The sequence below is a fragment of the Capricornis sumatraensis genome, chromosome 14, assembly GCF_032405125.1.
Source record: "Capricornis sumatraensis isolate serow.1 chromosome 14, serow.2, whole genome shotgun sequence".
NCBI lineage: Eukaryota > Metazoa > Chordata > Mammalia > Artiodactyla > Bovidae > Capricornis > Capricornis sumatraensis.
In genome coordinates, this window is record NC_091082.1 from 48,490,568 (window position 1) to 48,511,299 (window position 20,732).

General features: G+C 51.6%; 1 protein-coding gene across 5 annotated transcripts in view; it reads left to right on the forward strand.

The window, feature by feature from the left end:
• The first annotated feature begins 360 nt into the window (after positions 1-360).
• DHRS3 (dehydrogenase/reductase 3) overlaps positions 361-20,732 on the forward strand; it is a 51,465-nt gene continuing 31,093 nt past the window's right edge. For 2 of the 5 annotated variants that reach the window (XR_011145868.1, XM_068985708.1), the window contains exon 1: positions 1,980-2,553. Coding sequence is in view for 4 of the 5 variants with exons in the window: in XM_068985708.1 (XP_068841809.1) it covers positions 2,359-2,553 (195 nt within the window). In the remaining variant the exon portion in view is untranslated. Of the gene's footprint in view, positions 504-1,438; positions 1,540-1,562; positions 1,947-1,979; positions 2,554-20,732 lie in introns of those variants that run through there. The other 3 variants (XM_068985710.1, XM_068985709.1, XM_068985712.1) reach the window with 3 other exon arrangements.

Genomic DNA, 20,732 nt, shown 5'->3' on the forward strand with positions numbered 1-20,732 from the left:
ATCGAAGCCCTCAGTCTAGGATAGTCTGTCATCCAGCCACACTCTTCCTACCCCTTTTTGCTCTTCCAGCGGGTGACATAATGACTTCCCAAATTCACCTAGAAGGAAGATCCACGCGGGCAGAAGTTTTCTCCAGAGCTACAGGGTCTTTGCAGCCCAGGGAGGAGTTAAACCCCCAGCCACCCCCTCCCCAAACCAGCTTTTCTCAAAGTGACATTCTCCCCGGATCTTCAGCAGATCATTAAACGGTACTGATTCGAACAAGCCTCTCGCTGGAGAAGCGCTGGCCCAGATTACAGGGCAAGCTCCCTGGCTCATCCTCTCTTCCTCCAGGCCTGGGACCATCAGGGGCAGCAGGAGGCAAGTCCGATCAGTGATTTTCACTGGCGCTGCTTTTTCGTGACTCACCTCCCAGACTTTCTGCAACAGACAACTCTAAATAGCTGGGTCCCACCCTCCGGCAGGGGAGACATTCTCGTTGGGAGAAAGCAAGAGGTTACAAGGTGGGTCCACCCCACCCCGCGGAGGGCAGCCCAGGGAGACCCAAAGAGAGAAGTCCGCCTGCACAGCATGGGGAGGGGTAGGGGCAAGGGCTTGTGTGGGGGTGGGGGTGGGGGTGCGGGGCGGTGGGGGGGGGGTCAGGTTTAGCAAGTTTTGTTTACAGGCGTTTGTTAAGGAAATTGCTGTCAGTCAAGGTAATTCTAGCCCAGATGAGCAATAAATACGCTCCCAGCTAATCTTATGGGGATTTTATTGACACCTTAGGGGCAGAGGTTCCCTTACCCTGCCCACCCCCACCCCTCAAAGCAAAACCTTGCTCCCCAGCGGTTCCCCGTCCCTTCCCCCGCTCCCCCGGCCCTTACAACACGACGGACTCGGGTCAGACTTAGAAAGTGCTCTCTAAGTGAAGACAGGAGGCTTCTGAGTAAGGGTCAGAAGTGGCTTCCTGGTCCTACCTGGAGGCAGGGGACGATCAAATGACCTGAAATAAACCCTGGGCGACCTGATGGATCAAGGCGAGCGTAAGCTCCCCCGGGTCTGCCCGGCAGGCACACACCGGAGGTCACCTGGCCTGCAGGCTTCCCTGCTCAGGCAGACCGAGCCCCAGGCCAGAAGGCATGTCTCGAGGAGGGAGCCGGTTCGCTGGAGTCGGTTCCAGCGTGTGCGAGTTACTGTGGCGAGCCCTCAGGGACACAGCCGGCAAGCCCCTGCTTGCAGCTAGGGGAGCCGGCCTGGGGAGAGCGGAGTCTCTGCGAGCCCGTGTGCGCGCCCGGGCGCGCACCCCGCCACTGCGCAGGGGGAGGGGAGCCCGCGGCAGCCACTCAGAGGAACCATAGCGAAGCCTCAGAACAACTTTAACTGTCAATCAGACTTAATGGGGTATTATAAAAAAAAAAATGGGGGGGAAAAAGGGCCGCCCTCTCGTTCTGAGCCGCGGCTGTCCCAGGAGCAAACGGATAAGGCGGCGTAGACTCAGTCGTCCGATCCACTCGCGCTCCGCACCCGGGCCCTCTCCAAGTTGGAAAGGACAAAAAGAAGGCAATAAATGCTAACAAGGGAGAGAGAGGGAGCCGGATCGAGCGGCAACTCCCAGCCTCCGCTGGAAGAGAGAGGGAGGGAGGGAGCCGGAGAGAGCGGGCGCGCGCGAGGGCGAGCCATGCACGGAAAGAAACTGACACCCGGACCCCCCACTTCTCCTGCACGTTGCTGGCAATCAGATCGCGTTTAAGCAATTTCCTGAGCCCAAGAATAGCAATGAGTCTGGAGACTTTCGCGGGCTGAAATTGGGAGCTCCAAGCACTTTTCCCCCCTACTTTCTTTTTTTTTTTTTTTTTTCCTGGAAAAGGGGTTGGGGGGGCGCTACAATTTGGAAACGTAGTGTTTTTTTTGTTTTTTTTTATCTTGCACTTTGAAACCGCGGGACTGTAGCAGGGTGCGCGCGTGTGGTTGGTGCCTCTTTTTTTTTTTTTTCTTCCCCTGCCTGAACTCCTCTGTCAGCCTGTAAACATTACCTGAGAATTCCCCAGCCGAAACGGCTGGCTGCCGGGGCAAGAAAGTTCTTGTTAGAACTTTCCACCTCTGGCTTCCCCTCCACCCCTCTTACTGTCCCAACCTTCGGAGACGCTTTTTCTCCTCCGGAGGATTTATCTTTTTTTTTTTTTCTCTCCCCCCTCTTTTTCTCACCGGGTGCTTGCTTTGCATTGGGGAAGAGGTGATTTCAAGAGTGGCCAGGTGGGACGCCTCTCTGCCCCCTTATTCGGTTTACTTATTACTGATTGGGGGTGTTTTCTTTTTTAAGTCCTGTTTTGTTCGGTGCGGGGAGTTTGGCCCCCGCCGCCCGGCTCCGCGGCGCGGAGGATGGTGTGGAAACGGCTGGGCGCGCTGGTGGTGTTCCCTCTGCAGATGATCTATCTGGTGGTGAAGGCTGCGGTCGGGCTCCTGCTGCCCGCCAAGCTGCGGGACCTGTCCCGGGAGAACGTCCTCATCACCGGCGGCGGGAGAGGCATCGGGCGCCAGCTAGCTCGCGAGTTCGCGGAGCGCGGCGCCAGAAAGGTACCGGGGCCCCGCGAATCCAGAGTGGTGGGGGCCGGAGGCGAGCGGGGCCCAGGGGACAGGGGGTGCGCCCACCTGCTGCCGCTGCCGGAACCCGCGCCCAGGGTCTGAAAGTCGCCGGCCACCCTACTTCTCTGCGCCACCCGCGAGTGCTGAGCTAGTTAGTTTCACCTTGTACATTTCCCGGGCAGCCGACTGTCTGTCTTTTTTGGCAGGTCCGGAGCTGCCCTTCTCCTTTGGGATCTGTGGCTGGCTGTTCACCCCCACCTCGAAACTTAGCAGACCCACCCATTTCCCACATTCTTCCCTCCCGAAGGAAGGTGTTGCGTTTTTTCCTCCCCTCGCTTTCCCTCTTTGCCGCCACCCTGGTAAGGCAGGGTGTGTGCGCTCCTGGGTAGAGCGGGGAGCCGCCTGCTAGCTGGCGCTTCGTATTTTCCTTGGCAACCCGCTTCCCAGCCCCAACCTGGACGGCTGCGGCTCTGGAAGCTGGGAAAGAGGGGTACTCGGTGTGGTTTGAAAAGCGGGAAGCGGTGGTGGATGTCTAGCCTAGCCTGATAGGCACTCGGAAGCCAGGTGTTCCGAAATCTAGAGAGAGGGGACAGGCTAACCAGCAGCTGATCAAGGGTCCTCATTCTCGTTTCAGTGCTGCCTCCGCATACCACCCCCCCACCCCCACCCAAATACAGCCCGGGAGGGGATCCCTCCCACTAAGAGGAGGGGGAGGTGGCGCTGTGGTGAGCCACCCCTCCCCCCTTCCAACTCTCAAGCCGTGCCTTTAACTTTTTGGTAGTTCCAGCACCTCTTCCTCCAGTTTTCCCAGACCTGGTGCCTAAGAGTGGGGAGGCTGAGCCAGCTGTCACCCAACGCCAACCCAAGCCAGGCTGACTCACCCAGTGACTAGAGCAATAGAGAGAGATTTGAGGCCAGCAGGCTGGGCTGTCTCCAGCCAGCCCTGTGAAGAGGAAGAGCAAAAACAGGGAATTAGTTTGAAATTTAAACTGCTGTGAGCGAGGGGGGTGAAAGGGCCGGCAAAGCCAGCTGATCTGACATGGAGCCACATACCTAGGGGATTAAGTAAATATGTACTGTAGAAAACCAAACCTGCATGTAATTCCAGGTTGCTTTTGTTTTGTTAAATACTGCCCTGAGATTTACAATTCCTCCGGGGTGGCTCTGACTGGGACTGAACTTTGGAGCCTGAACCAGCAGCCAAAGCCGATTGCCGATTAACTCTTCCTTCCCTGGGCGGTGTTTAAAGGGAGGTGGTGGTTGTAGGTTGGAGGCTGTCAAGGCTGAATAAGTTAGCTGGGGTCGGCTGTCCCCCAGCTCCTGCTTCTCCTTGGGTGGCTTGGACAGCTGCTTGACCTTGCAGTTGGAAGAGGAGCTCAGAAGTGTTTTTTAACCCTTGGACACACCGAAAAAGGAGAAGCAGAAGTTGTTCTCAGCAGTTTCATTTCCTTAGGAGTGATGCCCCCACCCCACCCCCACCTCTGTTATGGAGGAGTGGCAGATGAGGGTGCCCTTGCGGGGAGGGGGAGCTGGAGGGTTTGGGACCATCGCGTGTGATTGTCATTCCCTAGTTGTCTGCATCCCGCAGAAACTTTTCTTCTGGCTCTTCCAGCTGGCCCAAGTCCTGGGTCTCTCACTGCTCTTGTAACTGGCTGCAGTAGGCATATGAAGAACTCTCTTAGTCAATCTGGAAAAACTTGACTGACTATAAACAAGCCTAAATTGAAAGACGTGTATGGCATTGGGGTGGGGGAGGGGCAGAGCGGCACCATACACTGGGAACCATGCCCCACTGAATTTGAAATGGGTATCTTCTGAAGAATAAAGCTAGGACCATTGAGTGATATGTCTTAATTGGTAACTGGTTACCAGAAAACGGAACCAGGGGCCCTATGAACCTTCCAGTGCCATTTACCGCGGGTTCAGTCCTCAGACCAGTCAGAATGACCAAGAGCCCTCCCTATAACTTGTAATTATCAGGCCAATTACTGGAGCTGCGTTTTAATGAGCCTTAGGCTCGCTGTCATGGCTGGGAATTTAGAATCAAGGTTTCTTGCCTGAATCCATCTGAGGCTCAGTGAAAGGGCCTTGGGACCACTCCCAGAGCTGGGAGTGTGTGGGGGGCTAGTGGGCTTGGGGACACAGGGCTGAGTGTTGTGGAATGGGGACTTTGGGGGAGACGGCTGAGAGAGTTAAGTGGATGGTGGGCTCAGGGTGGTCATGGAGCAGCTGGAGAGAGCTGGGGAGCATGGCGCCCACCCACAAACTGCAGCAATGTTAGGCAGGCCTCCTCCATGGCCCACGTGACCCTCCTCCCCTGGGTGGAAGTAGAGGCAGGATCCAAAGGGAAAGGCCCCCCTAAAGAGAAAGAAGGGAGGAGAATCAGAGTCTGCAGATTGCTTGCATGTCCAAGAAAGGTCCGTTAACTTTTGGGGTGCAACAACCCAGTTTCCAAAAAACAACCTTGAGTCTAATGATTTGGTAATATTTTGGGGCGTTGGTGCCCCTTAGGCTGCAGAGATGACCCAAATAAGGGTTTTTCTTAAAGAGACCCAAAGGCACGAAAGTTGGAAAGTTCTTCGCCTTGAGATATCTCTGCTTAACCACCTTGTACAAGGTTCACCCAGGCAGGGCCAGTTATGGCCCGGGTCTCCAAGGCAAAGACTCTTGCTGGGTAATTGCCCATTACAACTCCTTTATATTTGCTGTGTCCTTCTGGAACTCCTTCCATGAAAGCATTCATAGAGCTTGGGCTCACCCCTGCACCTCCAAGGCTCTGGGTAGGCTAGTGGTAGACCTAGCCTCCAGTTTTTGGCTTTGACCTGGTTTTAGCAACAGTCCCCTGGAGGACAGGAGTGAACTGTGTGTTTGGAAGTATCTGCAGGGATTATTCCAGCCTCTGGCCCAGTAGGAGGCAAGTGGCTGGTTTATAGCCCTGGGCCGTGATGGCAGAACCCTTGAGCAGGGACCCAGTCCCTTCATGGAAGAGAGAGCCAGGACTCCGGGACCCGTTCCGTGGAGCCAGTATGAGGACTGGTTCAGAGTTGCACCTGCTTTGTTGTTGAATTTATGGTCCATGGGTCTGTAGCCTTTCTCTTAAAGCAGCTCACTAGGAATAGACCCTTCACCCAGTCTGGTGAATCACATCCATTCAGCAAATCTTCCCCATCCTGGCACTGGGGCAGGCCCAGGCCCAACTACCCCTTGATGACCACCTCAGAGAGACCTAGTCCAACAAACATGCCCGAGGTGTCTGTCAAGTGTTCAGTGCAGAGCTGGGCCTGGAGAGGAGTGGGTAGAGCAAAGAAGGCTCAGAGACATGGCCAGGTGCTTACTGTCAAGGCACAAGCTATAGTGTATGTTTCCTGTAACTGCCATAACAAATGACCACCAAGTTGGTGCCTTGCAGCAATAGAAGTGTATTCTCTCACAATCCGGAGGGTAGTGTATTCTCTCACAATCTGGGGGTTGGTGGGCCCCCCCTCATTCAGAGACTCCAGGGAGAATTCTTCCTCCTCCCTCCCCCTCCCTCCACACTCCTGGTGAGTCCTGGTTGGCATTCCTTGGCTTGTGGCAGCATCACTCCCATCTCTGCCTCCTTCACGTGACTGTCTTTGCTATCTCTCTGTGTCTGTGTGTCCTCTCTTCTCATAAGAACACCAGTTGTTGGATTTGGGCCCACATGAATCCAGTATGACCTTGTCTTGGGATCCTTAACTAATTACATCTCTGAAGACTTTACTTCCAAATGAGATCACATTCTGAGGTCCTGGGTAGACATGAAGTTGGGGGGTGGGGTACACTACACAGAAGGCTTCCCAGGTGGCTCAGGGTAAAGAATCTGCCTGTCAATGCAGGAGACGCAGGTTCAATCCCTGAGTTGGGAAGATGCCCTGGAGGAGGAAATAGCAACCCACTCCAGTATTCTTGCCTAGGAAATCCCATGGACAGAGGAGCCTGGTGGCTGCAGTCCATGGGGTCGCAAGAATCAGACACGACTCAGCACAGCACAGAAGCCCAGAGCTATTCATCTATAACAAGAGTGCATGGAAGGCTTCCTGAAGAAGGTGGCATCTGAGCGAGGCTTAGAGCACATCAAGAGTTTCAACCAGTAGAGGTGCGGGAGGGGTAACCCACGTGCAAGAAACCACTGATGAAAGACTGTGCACCTGGCTGAAGCTGGGGGTGGGAGGCAGAAGGGAATAAAAGAAAAATAATGTTGCATGGACTAGGGATCAGGGGAAGGAATAATTTGTGTCTCACACTCTGAGTTAGGCCAGTACTGATGAGAAGAGGAAAAAGAAGAAAGAGGAGAGAAGGATCCAGACAGGTAATCTTGGAACCCAGAGTCATCAGGCCAAAGTAGCTGCATTAAACAATTGATGTGTCATGAAAGTCACACAGCTGGGGTGACATGGGAAACAGCAGTGGCTTACTTCCCCCCTTCTCACCCAGAATGCAGCCTTTGCTAGGAATTTCTAGGAAAAGTACCAGGTTCTCATCTGATGCAGTCTGAGAGCAGGAAAGTAGGCTACCTGTCCTACCTGTGGCATCTAGGAAATTCTTTCAGCGTGCAGCATCTGGTCCTTGGGTTTCAAACAATGGACTTTACAATTTGGACTGTCACCTGAATAGACAAACACCTCCCTTTTACTGCCCCACCCACTTCGCCTGGGGAACAAAGGTGCCCACATCTGGGACCACGCCCCTTGTGACCAGGCTCACCTGGGTTCTAGACGTGACTTTGCTACAACCCTGGAAAAGTCACTCCCTTCTCCAGGCTGCAGCTAAGAAGCACACCTGTAAAAAATGAAAGGGGACGCAATGATCCCTAAGACCCTGGCATGCTCTAAAATTCTGTTACAGCTCCTGTTAGTAGCTTCCCTAGTAGCTCAGATGGTAAAGCATCCACCTGCAATGCAGGAGACCCGGGTTCCATCCTGGGTTGGGAAGATCCCCTGGAGAAGGAAATGGCAACCCACTCCAGTATCCTTGCCTGGAAAAGCCCATGGACAGAGGAGCCTGGCAGGCTACAGTCCATGGGATCACAAAGAGTCAGACACGACTGAGAGACGAACACACACATGGCTCAGCCATCCCAGGAAAGCGACCTCATGCCAAGTTCTCTGCAAAAGACATTTGTCCTCATCACTGCAGATCTGAGCCTTTTGTGCTGTGCATCAGATCCCACGGAATGAAAAAGAAGCAGCTCAGAGTTGGAAAATGTGCCCTCGGTCTGTAGACGGCCTCACGTCCATTTCTAAACCCCTTTAACAGCCACCAGCTAGCCGGCCGTGTGATTTATTTCAGTTCTTGAAGGAGATGTTAGTGTTTTCAACTTGCGGCTTCCAAGGGAACGAAGGGCCCGAGTTTCCCAATTAACATGTCAAGTGGAACTTGCAGGGTATATCCTAAAATCAGAGAGTGCTCCCTAACCTGGAAATCTGACCCTGGGTCAGGACATCCATCGTCTGTCTATCTGGGCATCTGCTTATTCTTGGGCAGACTCCAAGCTCTTCTGAACTTTCTGCTTTTCAGAGCCTCGGCCATTGGTTTATCCCCAAACCAGAGCCCTTCCAGTCTCTTTATCAAAATAGTTACTTTCTCTGTCCCATGTTTATCTAGTGATTTGCTGAGAAACGATTCCTATCACTTTGAGAAAATTATCTTGGCCATTTTGATGAGAAGGGAGCCATTAGCCATCCTTTTCCCCCAAGGAAAGAGATCCAGTTGTTGTCCTCACTACAACTTGTCCCTAGAGTCTTCATCCCAACCTGCCACTCTCAAGAGCCCACACAGTTATGGGCACCTGGGCTCGAATGGTTCCAGACCCAACCTGTTCTGTATCCTCAGGCCGAAGCACGACCTTACCTAGAATGTTGTGAGATGTTCTCCTTGCTCCCTTTAGAAGACACAATCTGAAAAATACACCAAGTGTATATGATGCTTGAAAGGGAAACATTTGAAACATATTATTCAGATGAACCAAGAAGGTTAGGAAAGAGTTGAAGGCAAATGAAAAGGAGACAAGCAAATCGGTTTAGATGCTGCTGCTGCTGCTAAGTCACTTCAGTCGTGTTCCACTCTGTGCGACCCCATAGACGGCAGCCCACCAGGCTCCCCTGTCCCCGGGATTCTCCAGGCAAGACCACTGGAGTGGGTTGCCATTTCTTTCTCCAATGCATGAAAGTGAAAAGTGAAAGTGAAGTCGCTCAGTTGTGTCTGACTCTTCACAACCCCATGGACTGCAGCCTACCAGGCTCCTCCGTCCATGGGATTTTCCAGGCAAGAGTACTGCTAGTGTTCCCAAACGCACACTCGTCTGCCGAGAGATGAGTGAGGTCCCTTAAAAGGCATGAAGTCTTATTAAAGTTCTGGATTCTCGAAAAGAGAATGTTAGGGGACTTCCCTGGTGATCTGGTGATTAAGACTCCATGCTTCCACTGCAGGGTCCACGAGTTCAATTCCTGGTCTAGGAACTAAGATCCCCTGTGCTACACGGCACAGCCAAAAAATAATTTTAAAAAAATTATAATTACAGTTTACAAAATTTTTTTTTAAGTGCCGAATACCAGAATAGTTTAGCAAATGAATGGTTGGTGGGAACTCATTCATTCATTCCACAAGTCTGTGGTGCACCCTATGTGTGCCTGGCACTGTTCTAGGGGTAGAGATACGGCAGCAGTGAGCAAAGCAGACACCAGTCCCCACCCATGTAGAGTCGGCAGTTTGGTGAGGGAGACAGATAAAAACAGGATGCAGAAAACAGCCCGTTACATCACAGTAAGGAGGAAAGAGATGAGGTCCAGTGACAGACAACCTGACGGGAATGGAGGGAGCAGCATTCCAGGTAGAGGGAAGAGAGGGGCTCGAAGAAATGCACCTGGGGTATTTGGGGAGCTGGGAGGGGGCCGTGGTGGCTGGAGCAGAGTGAGTAACGAGGGCTGCAGTGTGGGGGGCAGGGGATGGGCGAGTAATGGGGGGTCAGGGGGCAGAACAGGAAGGCGTGGGCTGGGGGAGCAGGGCAGGAGACGGGGAGCAGGGCAGGGCAGGTAGGGCCAGCAATCTCTAGAATCAGCTCTGGCTTTGGCTCCAAGTGAAGCTGGGAGCTGTTGGCAGGTTCTGTGAAGGGAAGTAGTAGTGACAGTTCAGTTCAGTTCAGTCGCTCAGTAGTGTCTGACTCTGCCACCCAGTGAATCACAGCACGCCAGGCCTCCCTGTCCATCACTAACCCCTGGAGTTCACTCAGACTCAAATCCATCGAGTCGGGGATGCCATCCAGCCATCTCATCCTCTGTCGTCCCCTTCTCCTCCTGCCCCTAATCCCTCCCAGCATCAGAGTCTTTTCCAATGAGTCAACTCTTCGCATGAGGTGGCCAAAGTACTGGAGTTTCAGCTTTAGCATTATTCCTTCCAAAGAAATCCCAGGGCTGATCTCCTTCAGAATGGACTGGTTGGATCTCCTTGCAGTCCAAGGGACTCTCAAGAGTCTTCTCCAACACCACAGTTCAAAAGCATCAATTCTTCGGCGCTCAGCTTTCTTCACAGTCCAACTCTCACATCCATACATGACCACTGGAAAAGCCATAGCTTTGACTAGACGGACCTTTGTTGGCGAAGTAATGTCTCTGCTTTTTAATATGCTGTCTAGGTTGGTCATAACTTTCCTTCCAAGGAGTAAGTGTCTTTTAATTTCATGACTGCAATCACCATCTGCAGTGATTTTGGAGCCCCCCAGAAATAAAGTCTGACCCTGTTTCCACTGTTTCCCCATCTATTTCCCATGAAGTGATGGGACAAGATACCATCATCTTAGTTTTCTGAAGTGACAGGATCTAACCTAAGTCTTCACCAGATCACTTAGAGAGCGGGGGGTATGGGGGGTGGCAGGCCAAGGGCAGGAGAGGGGTTGGGTTGCTCCTTGGGCTTCTCTAAGTACATGAGATCAGACTTGCCTGACTCCCTTCTGAGGGCATTCTAAAGCCTGAGTCTGCTCTCAGCTTGGTGCTTGGATTTGAGAAGACACTGCTGTTGATATCTTTAGTCCAATGGAAGTGTGTGGGCTGAAGTAAGATCTGGGTAAGCTGGTGTACCCCTGGAGGGATGGGTGTGAGTCATCTGGCATCCAGGCCTCAGAGTCTTCTGGGGAGACCCCTGCTCAGCAAGCTATGATCTGTGCTTGTGGATGCCTGGGGTGAAAAATGGTGACGCGGCTCTGGGGAAGCTGTGACTATGTCAAATTCATTCCTCGATTTAGGCAGCTGGGCTTAGGGCTGCCGCAGTGAGCCACGTTAACAAGGTTCTCTTTGGTGGCACTTACGTCCTGGTGTGTGATGATCATCTCCAATAAAGTCCCTGATGCTCTGGAAAGGGGAGTCAGCACCAGTAAGATGACTTTAATGGCAACAGAAGTTTAACTCCCTCTGCAAAGAAAATGAAAGCAACTGTATTGGTGCCCTGAGCGAAGGAGACACTTCTCAGTTCTACTATGTCAAGGGAGCCCAGGAACATTGTGGGCAGTATCGGTCAACACTTTGAGAAGGTCCTTGAGCAACTGGGGGGCACCCAGGGAGCAGGCTCCGGATGACAAGGACCAGAAGCCATGACTTAGGTGAGATGGCCAATCCAGAAGCGTTTGGTTGACTGCTTCAGGGGCTGGAGACAGTATCGGCCGCCTTTCAGGTGGAAGAAGGTCCACACGAGGCTGGGGCCCAGGAGCACCTTCCCGCCCTCTGGAGCTTTTCCGGGGTCAGCAGGCTGCAGTGAGGGAACTGTGGATTCTTGGATCAAGAGAGGCTGGGTTCTGGACTATCACCTGGGTCCCTTCCACCCCACTGATTCTGTGAACCACTGTTACTAGAGTGATGTCAGTGACCCAGACAGAGTCAGGGCCAGGAGGAAGAGAGGCCACCAGCATCAATCAACCAATGCTCAAAAATTAAAAGAAGACAGCCCTTCTCAGCCTGACCTCAGCAGGGTCCTTCAGCGATGGGGTCATTCCTTTGGTGGGGTTTTTCAGGATGCTGGAGAGAGAAGAGGAGGAGGAGGAGGGAAGGTGCAGGCCAAGCCTGTGTTCACATCCTTCATTCTGACCATCAGTCATAACTTAGACCCGAACTGGATGCTAAGGGCTTCCTTGGGCTCCCCAGACAGCTTGAGACATTGGTCCATACCCTGTGTGACTGTGGTAGCCTACAGGACTGACTCCACAGGGCTTTTTCACATTCGTTGTCCTATCTAGGCCCAGAGGCAGGTGTGATCAGCAACCCATTGCTTTTCTTCTTTTCTTTTTTCCAATTAAAAAATAATTTTAATTTTTATGTCCTTTTTAAAGGTTAATTTCCATTGGCCATTATTGCAAAATGTTGGCGGTATTCCCCGTGTTGTACAGTACATTCTTGAGCTTGTCATATACCCAATAGCTTGTACCTCCCCTCCCCCATCCTTATATTGCCACTCCTGCCCAATGGTAACCACTCATTTGTTCTCTATATCTGTGAGTCTGCTTTTTGTTGTTATAGTCACTGGTTTGTTGTATTCTTCAGATCCCACACATAAGTGATATCATATAGTATGTGTCTTTCTCTGACTTGTTTGACTTTGCATAATGCCTTCCAAGTGGGAACATTTCATTCTTTTTTATGACTGAGTAATATTCCAGCGTGTGTATATGTGTGTGTGTGTGTGTGTGTGTGTGTGTGTGTGTGTGTGTGTGTACATATGGATATGGATATAGATATACACCACATCTTCATCCACTCATCTGTTCATGGACACTCAGGTTGCTTCTGTATCATGGCAATTGTAAATAACACTGCTATGAACATTGGGGTGCATGTTCCTTTTTGAATTAGTGTCCTTGATTTGTTTTTTTCCCAGATATATATCCAAGAGGGGAATTGCTGGCTGATAGGGTAGTTCTATTTTTTGTTTTTTGGGAAACCTCCATCCTGTTTTCCACAGTGGCCATCAACAGCCCATTTCTAAGATACAAGTGAAGTGAGTTGCCCTGGATGGTTGGCCTAAGGCAGGTTTCAAACCCAGGATTTTAGCTTCAACACTAGGCCCTTTCCCTCTGGGTCAAATATTATCAGCCTGGCCCAGCCCACCCCAGTCAGGGTTATGGAGAGGTCAAGAGACAAGCTGTTTAATAATGGGAACTACCTAGTACACAGAGGGTTCTGGAAAGAGAATTGAGGAGCAGTCCAGGAGTCAACAGGATGTACTTAAGTTTGACCTCACCAAAACATTTTTTTTTAAGCACTGAGCAGCAGTATTTGCATACAATGAGTGGGTTACTTGCCAAAGGATTAAGGTAGTCTTTGGTTATCAGAGTTTGCTTTGAACAAGTAACTGATAAGCAGGAAAACAGCACGGTTGTATTTCATTCATTTACAACCAGGGTGGCACCTCTAGCTGGAAGCCAACTTTGAGGAATGAGTGAGTGCCAGCTCCTTCCATCTAAACTCGAGGTCACCCAGCTGGATCCTCCCAAGTGACCTTGAGCTTTGATAATTCAGACAAGGGAAAGATCACTGTAAATTAAGGAAATTTCAGAAGACTTCTCAAAGGAGGTGGAAACTAAAGGGTTTGCAGTAAGTCTTAATCTTTTGCTGGTTGTGGAGCCCTTTGAGGAGTTGGAGAAAGTAACATAAACCCAGTCTGAAGAAGAATGCACAAAGAGACAGATTTTTATACTTTTAAGAGATCATTGGGTCCCCCTGATGCCTGTCCCAGACACCAGGTTAAGAAGCTCTGGACTGGATCCAATCAAAACCCATCCAGCAACTTGAGGCTCTGATTCAGGGCCAGAACTGGAGCCTATGTCAGAGGCAAGAGACTCTGGAGTACTGCGACCCAAAGCCAAGGTCACGCCAGAGTGGACAATACAGATTTGTGGCCTGGTAATACTTAATGCCAACAAGAGTCAGTCTGGCAAAGGTCACTGGGCTCAAGCTTTCCTGACTCTGTTGGCCACATCCTGTTTTGGGGAAATCGATCTTGAAACCCCTTTTCAGTAGCCTTTCAAGGAAGGGGCTAAGAAAGCGCTTTGACTAATGAACCATCTGATTATTTTGTCCACATTGAAACATACTCCTGGGAAGTGCTTACAGATACCTGTCTGCATTTCCGTCTTCTACAGAGCTCTGGGCTGTCTGAACCCCAGTAGCTTCAAGGCAGACTCCAACACCAGCTGAGGTTTTAGGACCGAGTTTTCAAACTGGGTTCCAAAGCACACAAGGGGTTCCAAGAATGTGGGGCTCCATGGGAGGTGGAGCAGATGGGGTTCCCAGGGGTCCTCATCTCCATTGAACTCACTCAGCTTCACTTAGGTCTTGTAGCTTAGAATTCTGTGTGAGGTTTTTGTGTGTATTTTGAAAGGGTGCCATTACTTAGAAGGAAAACATAAGGCTTGAAAGGAACTATTCCAGGAAGTTACTTAGGACACACTTGTCTTGTTCAGTCATTAAGTCCTGCCTGACTCTTTGCACCCCCATGGACTACAGCACGCCAGGCTCCCCTGTCCTTCACTATTTCCCAAGGTTTGCTCAGATTCATGTCCATTGAGTCGGTGCTGCTATCTAATCATCTCATCCTCTGCCTCTCCCTTCTCCTTTTGCCTTCAATCTTTCCAAGCATCAGGGTCTTTTCTCTTAGCTGCTCCTTACTTGGAGCTTCACTGGCAGCTCAGCTGGTAAAGAATCTGCCTGCTATGCAGGAGACCCCAGTTCAATTCCTGAGTCGGGAAGATTGGCTAGAGAAGGGATAGGCTACCTACTCCAGTATTCTTGGGCTTCCCTGGTGGCTCAGATGGTAAAGAATCCACCCGCAATGTGGGAGACCTGGGTTCAATCCCTGGGTTGGGAAGATCCCCTGGAGTAGGGAACAGCTACCCACTCCAGTATAATGGGAATCTGCCATGTGTCATCTCACTGGGTCCTCAACTTTTGGTTCTTTACTCCAAGGTGAAGAAGCATGCTCTTTCTAGCTTGTGCCTTTGCCCCTCAAGGGAGGGCTCCCTCTTCTTGCCCAGGCACATGGAACCCCAGGCCCTGCTCAGCCCTCAACCAGGCCCCCCACGCCACCACTAAGCAACCCAGGAGCTAGAAGCCCTAATTACTCCACTGGGACTGAGCCAGCCTCCGAAGGGAACCCAGCCCACATGCAGCTCCCAGCCTGGGGGAATGCGACTTGGCCACTCCAGCCCCAAAGCCAAGGACTGGCCCGTGGAGTGTCACGGCTGCTGAGGTCTTTCAAGTGGTGGAGACCAGCCCACTGGCCAGAGCACTCTTGCCATTCATGATGCTAGCCAGGGCTGCTGGGAGCCAGTTCCTAATCCTTTAAATCCTAGGAAGCCTCCCAGCAACCTACTGTGTGACCTTGGGCAATAACCATCTCTCTGGGCTTCCCCCATCTGAAAAACGAAAGTATGAAGATTCCGTGAAATAATATATGTAAACCTCCTAGTTCAGCACCAGAAGTTTTGCAAGAAATGATGGCTCCTTCTGGTTGGCGTGGGGGTGGAGAGAAAGTGGACTTCCCCAGCCCTGGCTTGTTGGCCCAAGTGCTCTGCTGGTCACAGAGGCAAAGAGCCCGCTGGCCAGACTCACCCTGGTTCTGGGAGTCTGCAGGAAAGGGAGAAATTTGCTCCTGTCACAGAAGCCCTTGGGAATTTTAGCTCTTGACCCTTTCTAGAAGTCAGTAAGAATGAATCACTCTTCCCTAGGGAGGGCTCAAGGCCTGGCATTGTCCCTCATACTAGAGGCTGCTTTCCTCATGTTCAAGGGCTGGTCCAATGCAGGCCCCTCTCCAGTCCAGGCACAGAGGCTGGTCAAAGGCTGGGCCTCTGCTCTGGTCCTGGCTGCCCACTCCGCAGACAGCCACCCAGCTTCCCCATTAGTCATCTTCACCTCTGCATCCAAGTAGCTCAATTGGTCAGGGTTGGGCTGCGGTGAGGCCAAAGTCATGAGTTGCCATGGCAACTCCCCATGATTGTGGCTGCTTGTGGCTGCTTGTTGCCATGTATCTTCTCCAAAAGGCTGTGAGATCCTTGGGAGGCTGGGGACGTGTCCTCTTACTCCCTGAGTGTCCTGAGCACCCAGCAGTATCTGGGACTCAGTAGGCGCTTAATAAACCTTTGTTGCTTGAGTGAAGGCATGACTGGTCCATCATAGCTAGTAGGAATCCGTGTCTACTGAACACCTACTCTGTGCCAGCACCTGACACGTAATAAAGTCATTTATTGCTCACAGTGAGCTCTAGTGTGGGCAGTGCTGTCTTCTTTTTTCAATTGGTATCCCCCTTGTTTTTATTTATTTATGGCCGCACTGGGTCTTCGTTACTGCAGACGGGCTTTCCCTAGTTGCCATGAGCAGGGTCTTCTCTTGTTACAGAACACGGACTTCAGGGCACGCGGGCCTCAGTAGCTGCAGCCCCTAGGCTCTAGAGCTCAGCGGTTGTGGTGCACCAGACTTAGTTGTGCCAAGGCATGTGGAATCTTCCCAGACCAGGGATCGAACCCATGTCCCCTGTGTTGGCAGGTGGATTCTTAACCACTATACCAACAGGGAAGCCCTATCATCTTTTTCACTGGTCCAGATTCTGAGGGTCCAGAGCAGGATCACACAGCTTGTGATAGACCAAGTGGGATTTGAACTCTGGGCGTCTGCTCTTGAGCCAGTGAGTTTTGTGGCCTCTCAGTTAATCATTTTACAGAACAGATCACATTGAGAGCCCTGAGCAGAGTCCATGCAATGTGTGCTTTTAGCTGCTGGGAGTTTAAATGTGTCTAAAGGACATGAGCACAAGCCTGGCTCCCGGAGATCAAACAGTGTTTCCAGACTCAGTCTTGCCTTAGACAGGCCCTCCCCACCCTGGGACTGCTCACATCTGCCCCTTGCTGCCTTAAACCCCCTCAGCTCCCAGTGGAGCAGGCAGATCAGTATCTTCCTCCCAACTTTTCCAGGCTCCAGGAGTTGAGTCTCTCTGATTATGGCTGGATTGGGCTGAAGCAGACACTGGCAATGGTGTAATCGCTGGTTGGCCAGCTGTGGGTCTCAGGCCTGACTCTGAACTAGAGGAACAGCCAAGCCACAGCGTGTAAGTGCAGAGATGGACTTCTGTGGGGGACATGGGGCTGCTGTTACCAGGAACAAGGGGATCAGGAGTGGATGTCTAGTATTCCTTCTTAAGGAGGAACCAATTCAATTTTTCATCCCAGGCACAAACGTCCAGGAGCTCCAGGCATCTCTTAGCCAGTCCTCCCAGGTCTAGTCCTGCAGACGTTATCAGGTCATTTACTGACACACATGCTAAGTCGTTCAGTCATGTCCAACTCTGTGTGATCCCATGGACTGTCGCCCACCTGGCTCCTCTGTCCATGGGATTCTCCAGGCAAGAATACTGGAGTGGGTTGCCATTTCCTCCTCCAGGGGATCTTCTGGACCCAGGGACTGAACCCGAGTCACCTGTGTCCCTGAACTGCAGGCAGATTCTTTACCACTGAGCCACCAGTCCTGCAGGCCTTATCAGGTCATTTACTGACACTGACCAACAAAAAAGGCAGGACAGACTTTTCTGGCTTGAGCTGAAACCTGTCTGCTCTCAGGGAGTTTGTACCTCAAAGAAGCCTTCTGAGCAGCCATTTACAGTGGTCCAGCAGGTTGTCAACAAACTTTCTTGGTATCCTTTTCTGGAAGTTGTAAGGCCACTTGGACAGGAGAGTAAAGGAGTCCCCTTTGCTAGGTCAGTGTTACTATTCATACTGCCCTGGGTGTGAGAAGCCGGCTCTCTGATGCAGAGTCTTTAGATCTCTCCCAGGGGCCGGGGGACACAGTCAAGCTCAGCTGGCCAGTCCATCATGCCCTGAGCTCTCTCAGGCCCCATCCCAGGTCATCATGGGGAGCTGGGGCTGGAGCCAGCATGACCACAAAGGGCAGTGTGACCTTCCTGCAGGCAGGCAGTCCTGCCAGACACACCCACGTGGAGTCAGGCCACCCTCGACTCCCACATGCCATGTCCTCATGTCTCACTTGGCAGAGGGGGCAGCCTTGCCTCACCTCCCCAGGCCACTTCTCTGGTGAACCCACAGCGAGGCAGTGGGGGTCCTCCTGCCAGGGGCACGGGGCAGTGTGGGCTGAGAACCGCTTGTGCCCTCCTCCTCCTCCTGACTGGCTGTGCTGGTTTGGGGGCCGCCTCTTGAGCCTTCAGGTTGGCAGGTATGTGTGTATGTGTGCACGAGCACACATGTGTGTGCACCTAAGTTTAGCTTTATTTCTCTTTTAAGGAGCTGGTATACAGTTGTGATTCAGATTTTGAGCTCAGGAGTCAACAAACCAAAATTCATATGCATGCTCTTTCACTCACTTGCTGAGTGGCCCTAGGCAAGTTATTAGACCTCTCTGAGCCTCAGTTTCTTCATCTATAAAAGGAGATTTCAATGAGATACTGTATGAAAAGTCCTGGTCATGAAGATGAGGCTGTGGCTCCTGTTTGACTGTTCCTTGCAACGCCTCTTGTGCACCCTCTACAAAAGCCTCTGGGGCATATCTTTATGACAGAGGGTTGTTGTTGCTGTTGTTTTTTAAAATATTTATTTATTTAGCTGTATTGGGTCTTAGTCGCAGCTGCATGTGGAATCTTCCCAGAACAGGGACTGAACCCGTGTCCCCTGCACTGCAAGGCAGATTCTTGACCACTGAGCCACCAGTCGTGTCCAACTCTTTTACCGCCCAGTGGACTAGCCCACCAGGCTTCTCTGCCCATGGGATTTCCCAGCCACCTGGGAAGTCGAATAGAGGGTTTGTTTTAAGTGATGCTGACAGGTTAGCACGAGGGAGGGGCTGCTGTGCCACTGGCAGCCCACAGACTTTGGAGACAAACTCCAGTTTCAGATCCAGCTCTCCGGCTCTCCATCTCTCTGCCTGAGCTTCCTGCAGCTGTGCTAAACACACCATACACTCAGCGGCTTAAAAATCACGTTCATTCTCTGGTGGTTTTAGAGGTCAGGAGTCCAACAGTGGTCTCATGGGCTAAAATCAAGGTGTCAGGGCTATGTGCCTTCTGGAGGCTGGAGTGAAGAATCCATGTTCTCGCATCTTCCAGCTTCTAGAAGCTGCCCACATTCCTTGGCTCATGGCCCCTTCCTCCACCTTCAAAGCTGTCAAGATTGCATCACCCTAACCCGGCTTCCGTGGTCACATCTCCCTCTCTCTTCTGTCCTTCTGCCACTTCTCAGGCCCCTTGTTATTACACCGAGCTCACCTGGATAATCCAGGACAGTTTTTCTATTTTAAAGTCAGGTGATTAGCATATTTAATTCCATCTCCAACCTTAAATCTCCCTTTCCTGTGTAAGTTAACATAGTCCCAAGTGCTGGGGTTTAGGATATGGGCATCCTGATATCCTCAGGGCCTCCCTGGTGGCTCAATGGTAAAAGAATCCACCTGCCAATGCAGGAAATGTGGGTTCGACCCCTGGGTCGGGAAGATCCCCTGGAGAAGGAAACAGCAACCCATTCTAGTATTCTTGCTTGGAGAATTCCATGGACAGAAGAGCCTGACAGGCTACAGTTCATGGGATCCCAAAGAGTTTCAGACACAACTGAGTGACTAAAAAACAAATCCTGGTGTGCTCAGTTGCTCAGTCATGTCCAACTATTTTGCAACCCTATGGACTAGCCCATCAGGCTTCTCTGTCCATGGAATTTCCCAGGGAAGAATACCGGCATGGGTTGCCATTTTCTCCTCCAAGGGCATCTTCCCGACCTAGGGATTGAACTTGCATCTCCTGCGTCATCTGCATTGGCAGACAGATTCTTTACCACTGAGCCACCTGGGAAGCCTTGGACATTCTGGAGGAAGCCGTTATTCTGCTTCCCACACTCTCTGAGCCCCGGTTTTCTCATCTATTATATGACAGTGCTAGTCCCAACCTCCCAGGGGACTGTTGCCAGCCAGGGGCTCAGAGAACACTGGCTGGATATGCCCTGAATACCTGCTGAATGCAAACTTCTTTCCCAGGTGCCATCCAACCTCACCAGGCACACAGAGAGGCTGGCAGTGTGGCTAGGGAAGTAGAGTCATTTGTGGGATTTGTCCTTGGAGAACAAAATGGCAACAGGGGATCTGAACTGACCCCACGCTGGGTTGGCAGCTGCTCCACAGAAAAGAAAACTGTGGGTCATCCTGGAAGGCTTCTTATGGGGGTAGGTCTGACAGCGGGGAAGGGTGTGCAAGGGGCTCTCCTAGGTCACAGGGACCGGGTAGGCATCGCAGGGGAAAAGCACAGGTCCCTCTTCTGGCTAGCTGGGAGAACGGACCCGTGGCTGTCAGTGACACTGAGGCATGACAGACGCTTGGACGCAGTGGGATGCAGCTCTGAGCAAAGGGAGGGGTTTCCAATCAGTCTTTGCCATTGTTAATAAAACTCTTCCTACACACTACGTGAAGCTTCCCTGGTGGCTCAGACGGTAAAGAATCCACTGGCTGATGCAAGAGACACAGGTTTGATCACTAGATTGGGAAGATCCCCTGGAGAAAGAAACTACAACTCACTCCAATATTCTTGCCTGGGAAATCCCATGGACAGAGGAGCCTGGCGGGGCTACAGTCCATGGGGTGGCAAAGAGTTGAACATAACTTAGCAACTAAACAACAACAACACATTAAGTTGTTTACAGGAACAATCTGATTTGCTCCTCAGAACAACTCAATGAGGGAGGAACTATGTCCCTATTTTATTTTTTTTAATTAAAAAAAAAATTTATTTATTTGGCTGTGCCAGGTCTTCGTTGCAGCACTCGAGGTCTTCAGTTGTGGCGTAAAAACTCTTACTTGTGGCAAGTGGGATCTAGTTCCCTGACCAGAGGTGGAACCCAGGCCCCCTGCATCAGGAGCGTGGAGTCTTAGTCACTGGACCACCAGGGAAGTCCTGTATCCCTATTCTAAAAATGAGAAAACAAAGGCTCACAGAGGTTAAACACTTGCTTAACAGCACACACAGTCATGAGATCTGTATCCTGGCGATCTGGCTTCTGGGGAAGGAAGGCTGGCAATGGCTAGGATCAGGGTCTAAGGTGAGGCATCAAGACTGAGCTGGAGGCCATGGAAGGCGAACATTCCAGGCCGAGGGGATGAGCATGTCTGGAAAGTGGGAGATTAGAGAGTCTG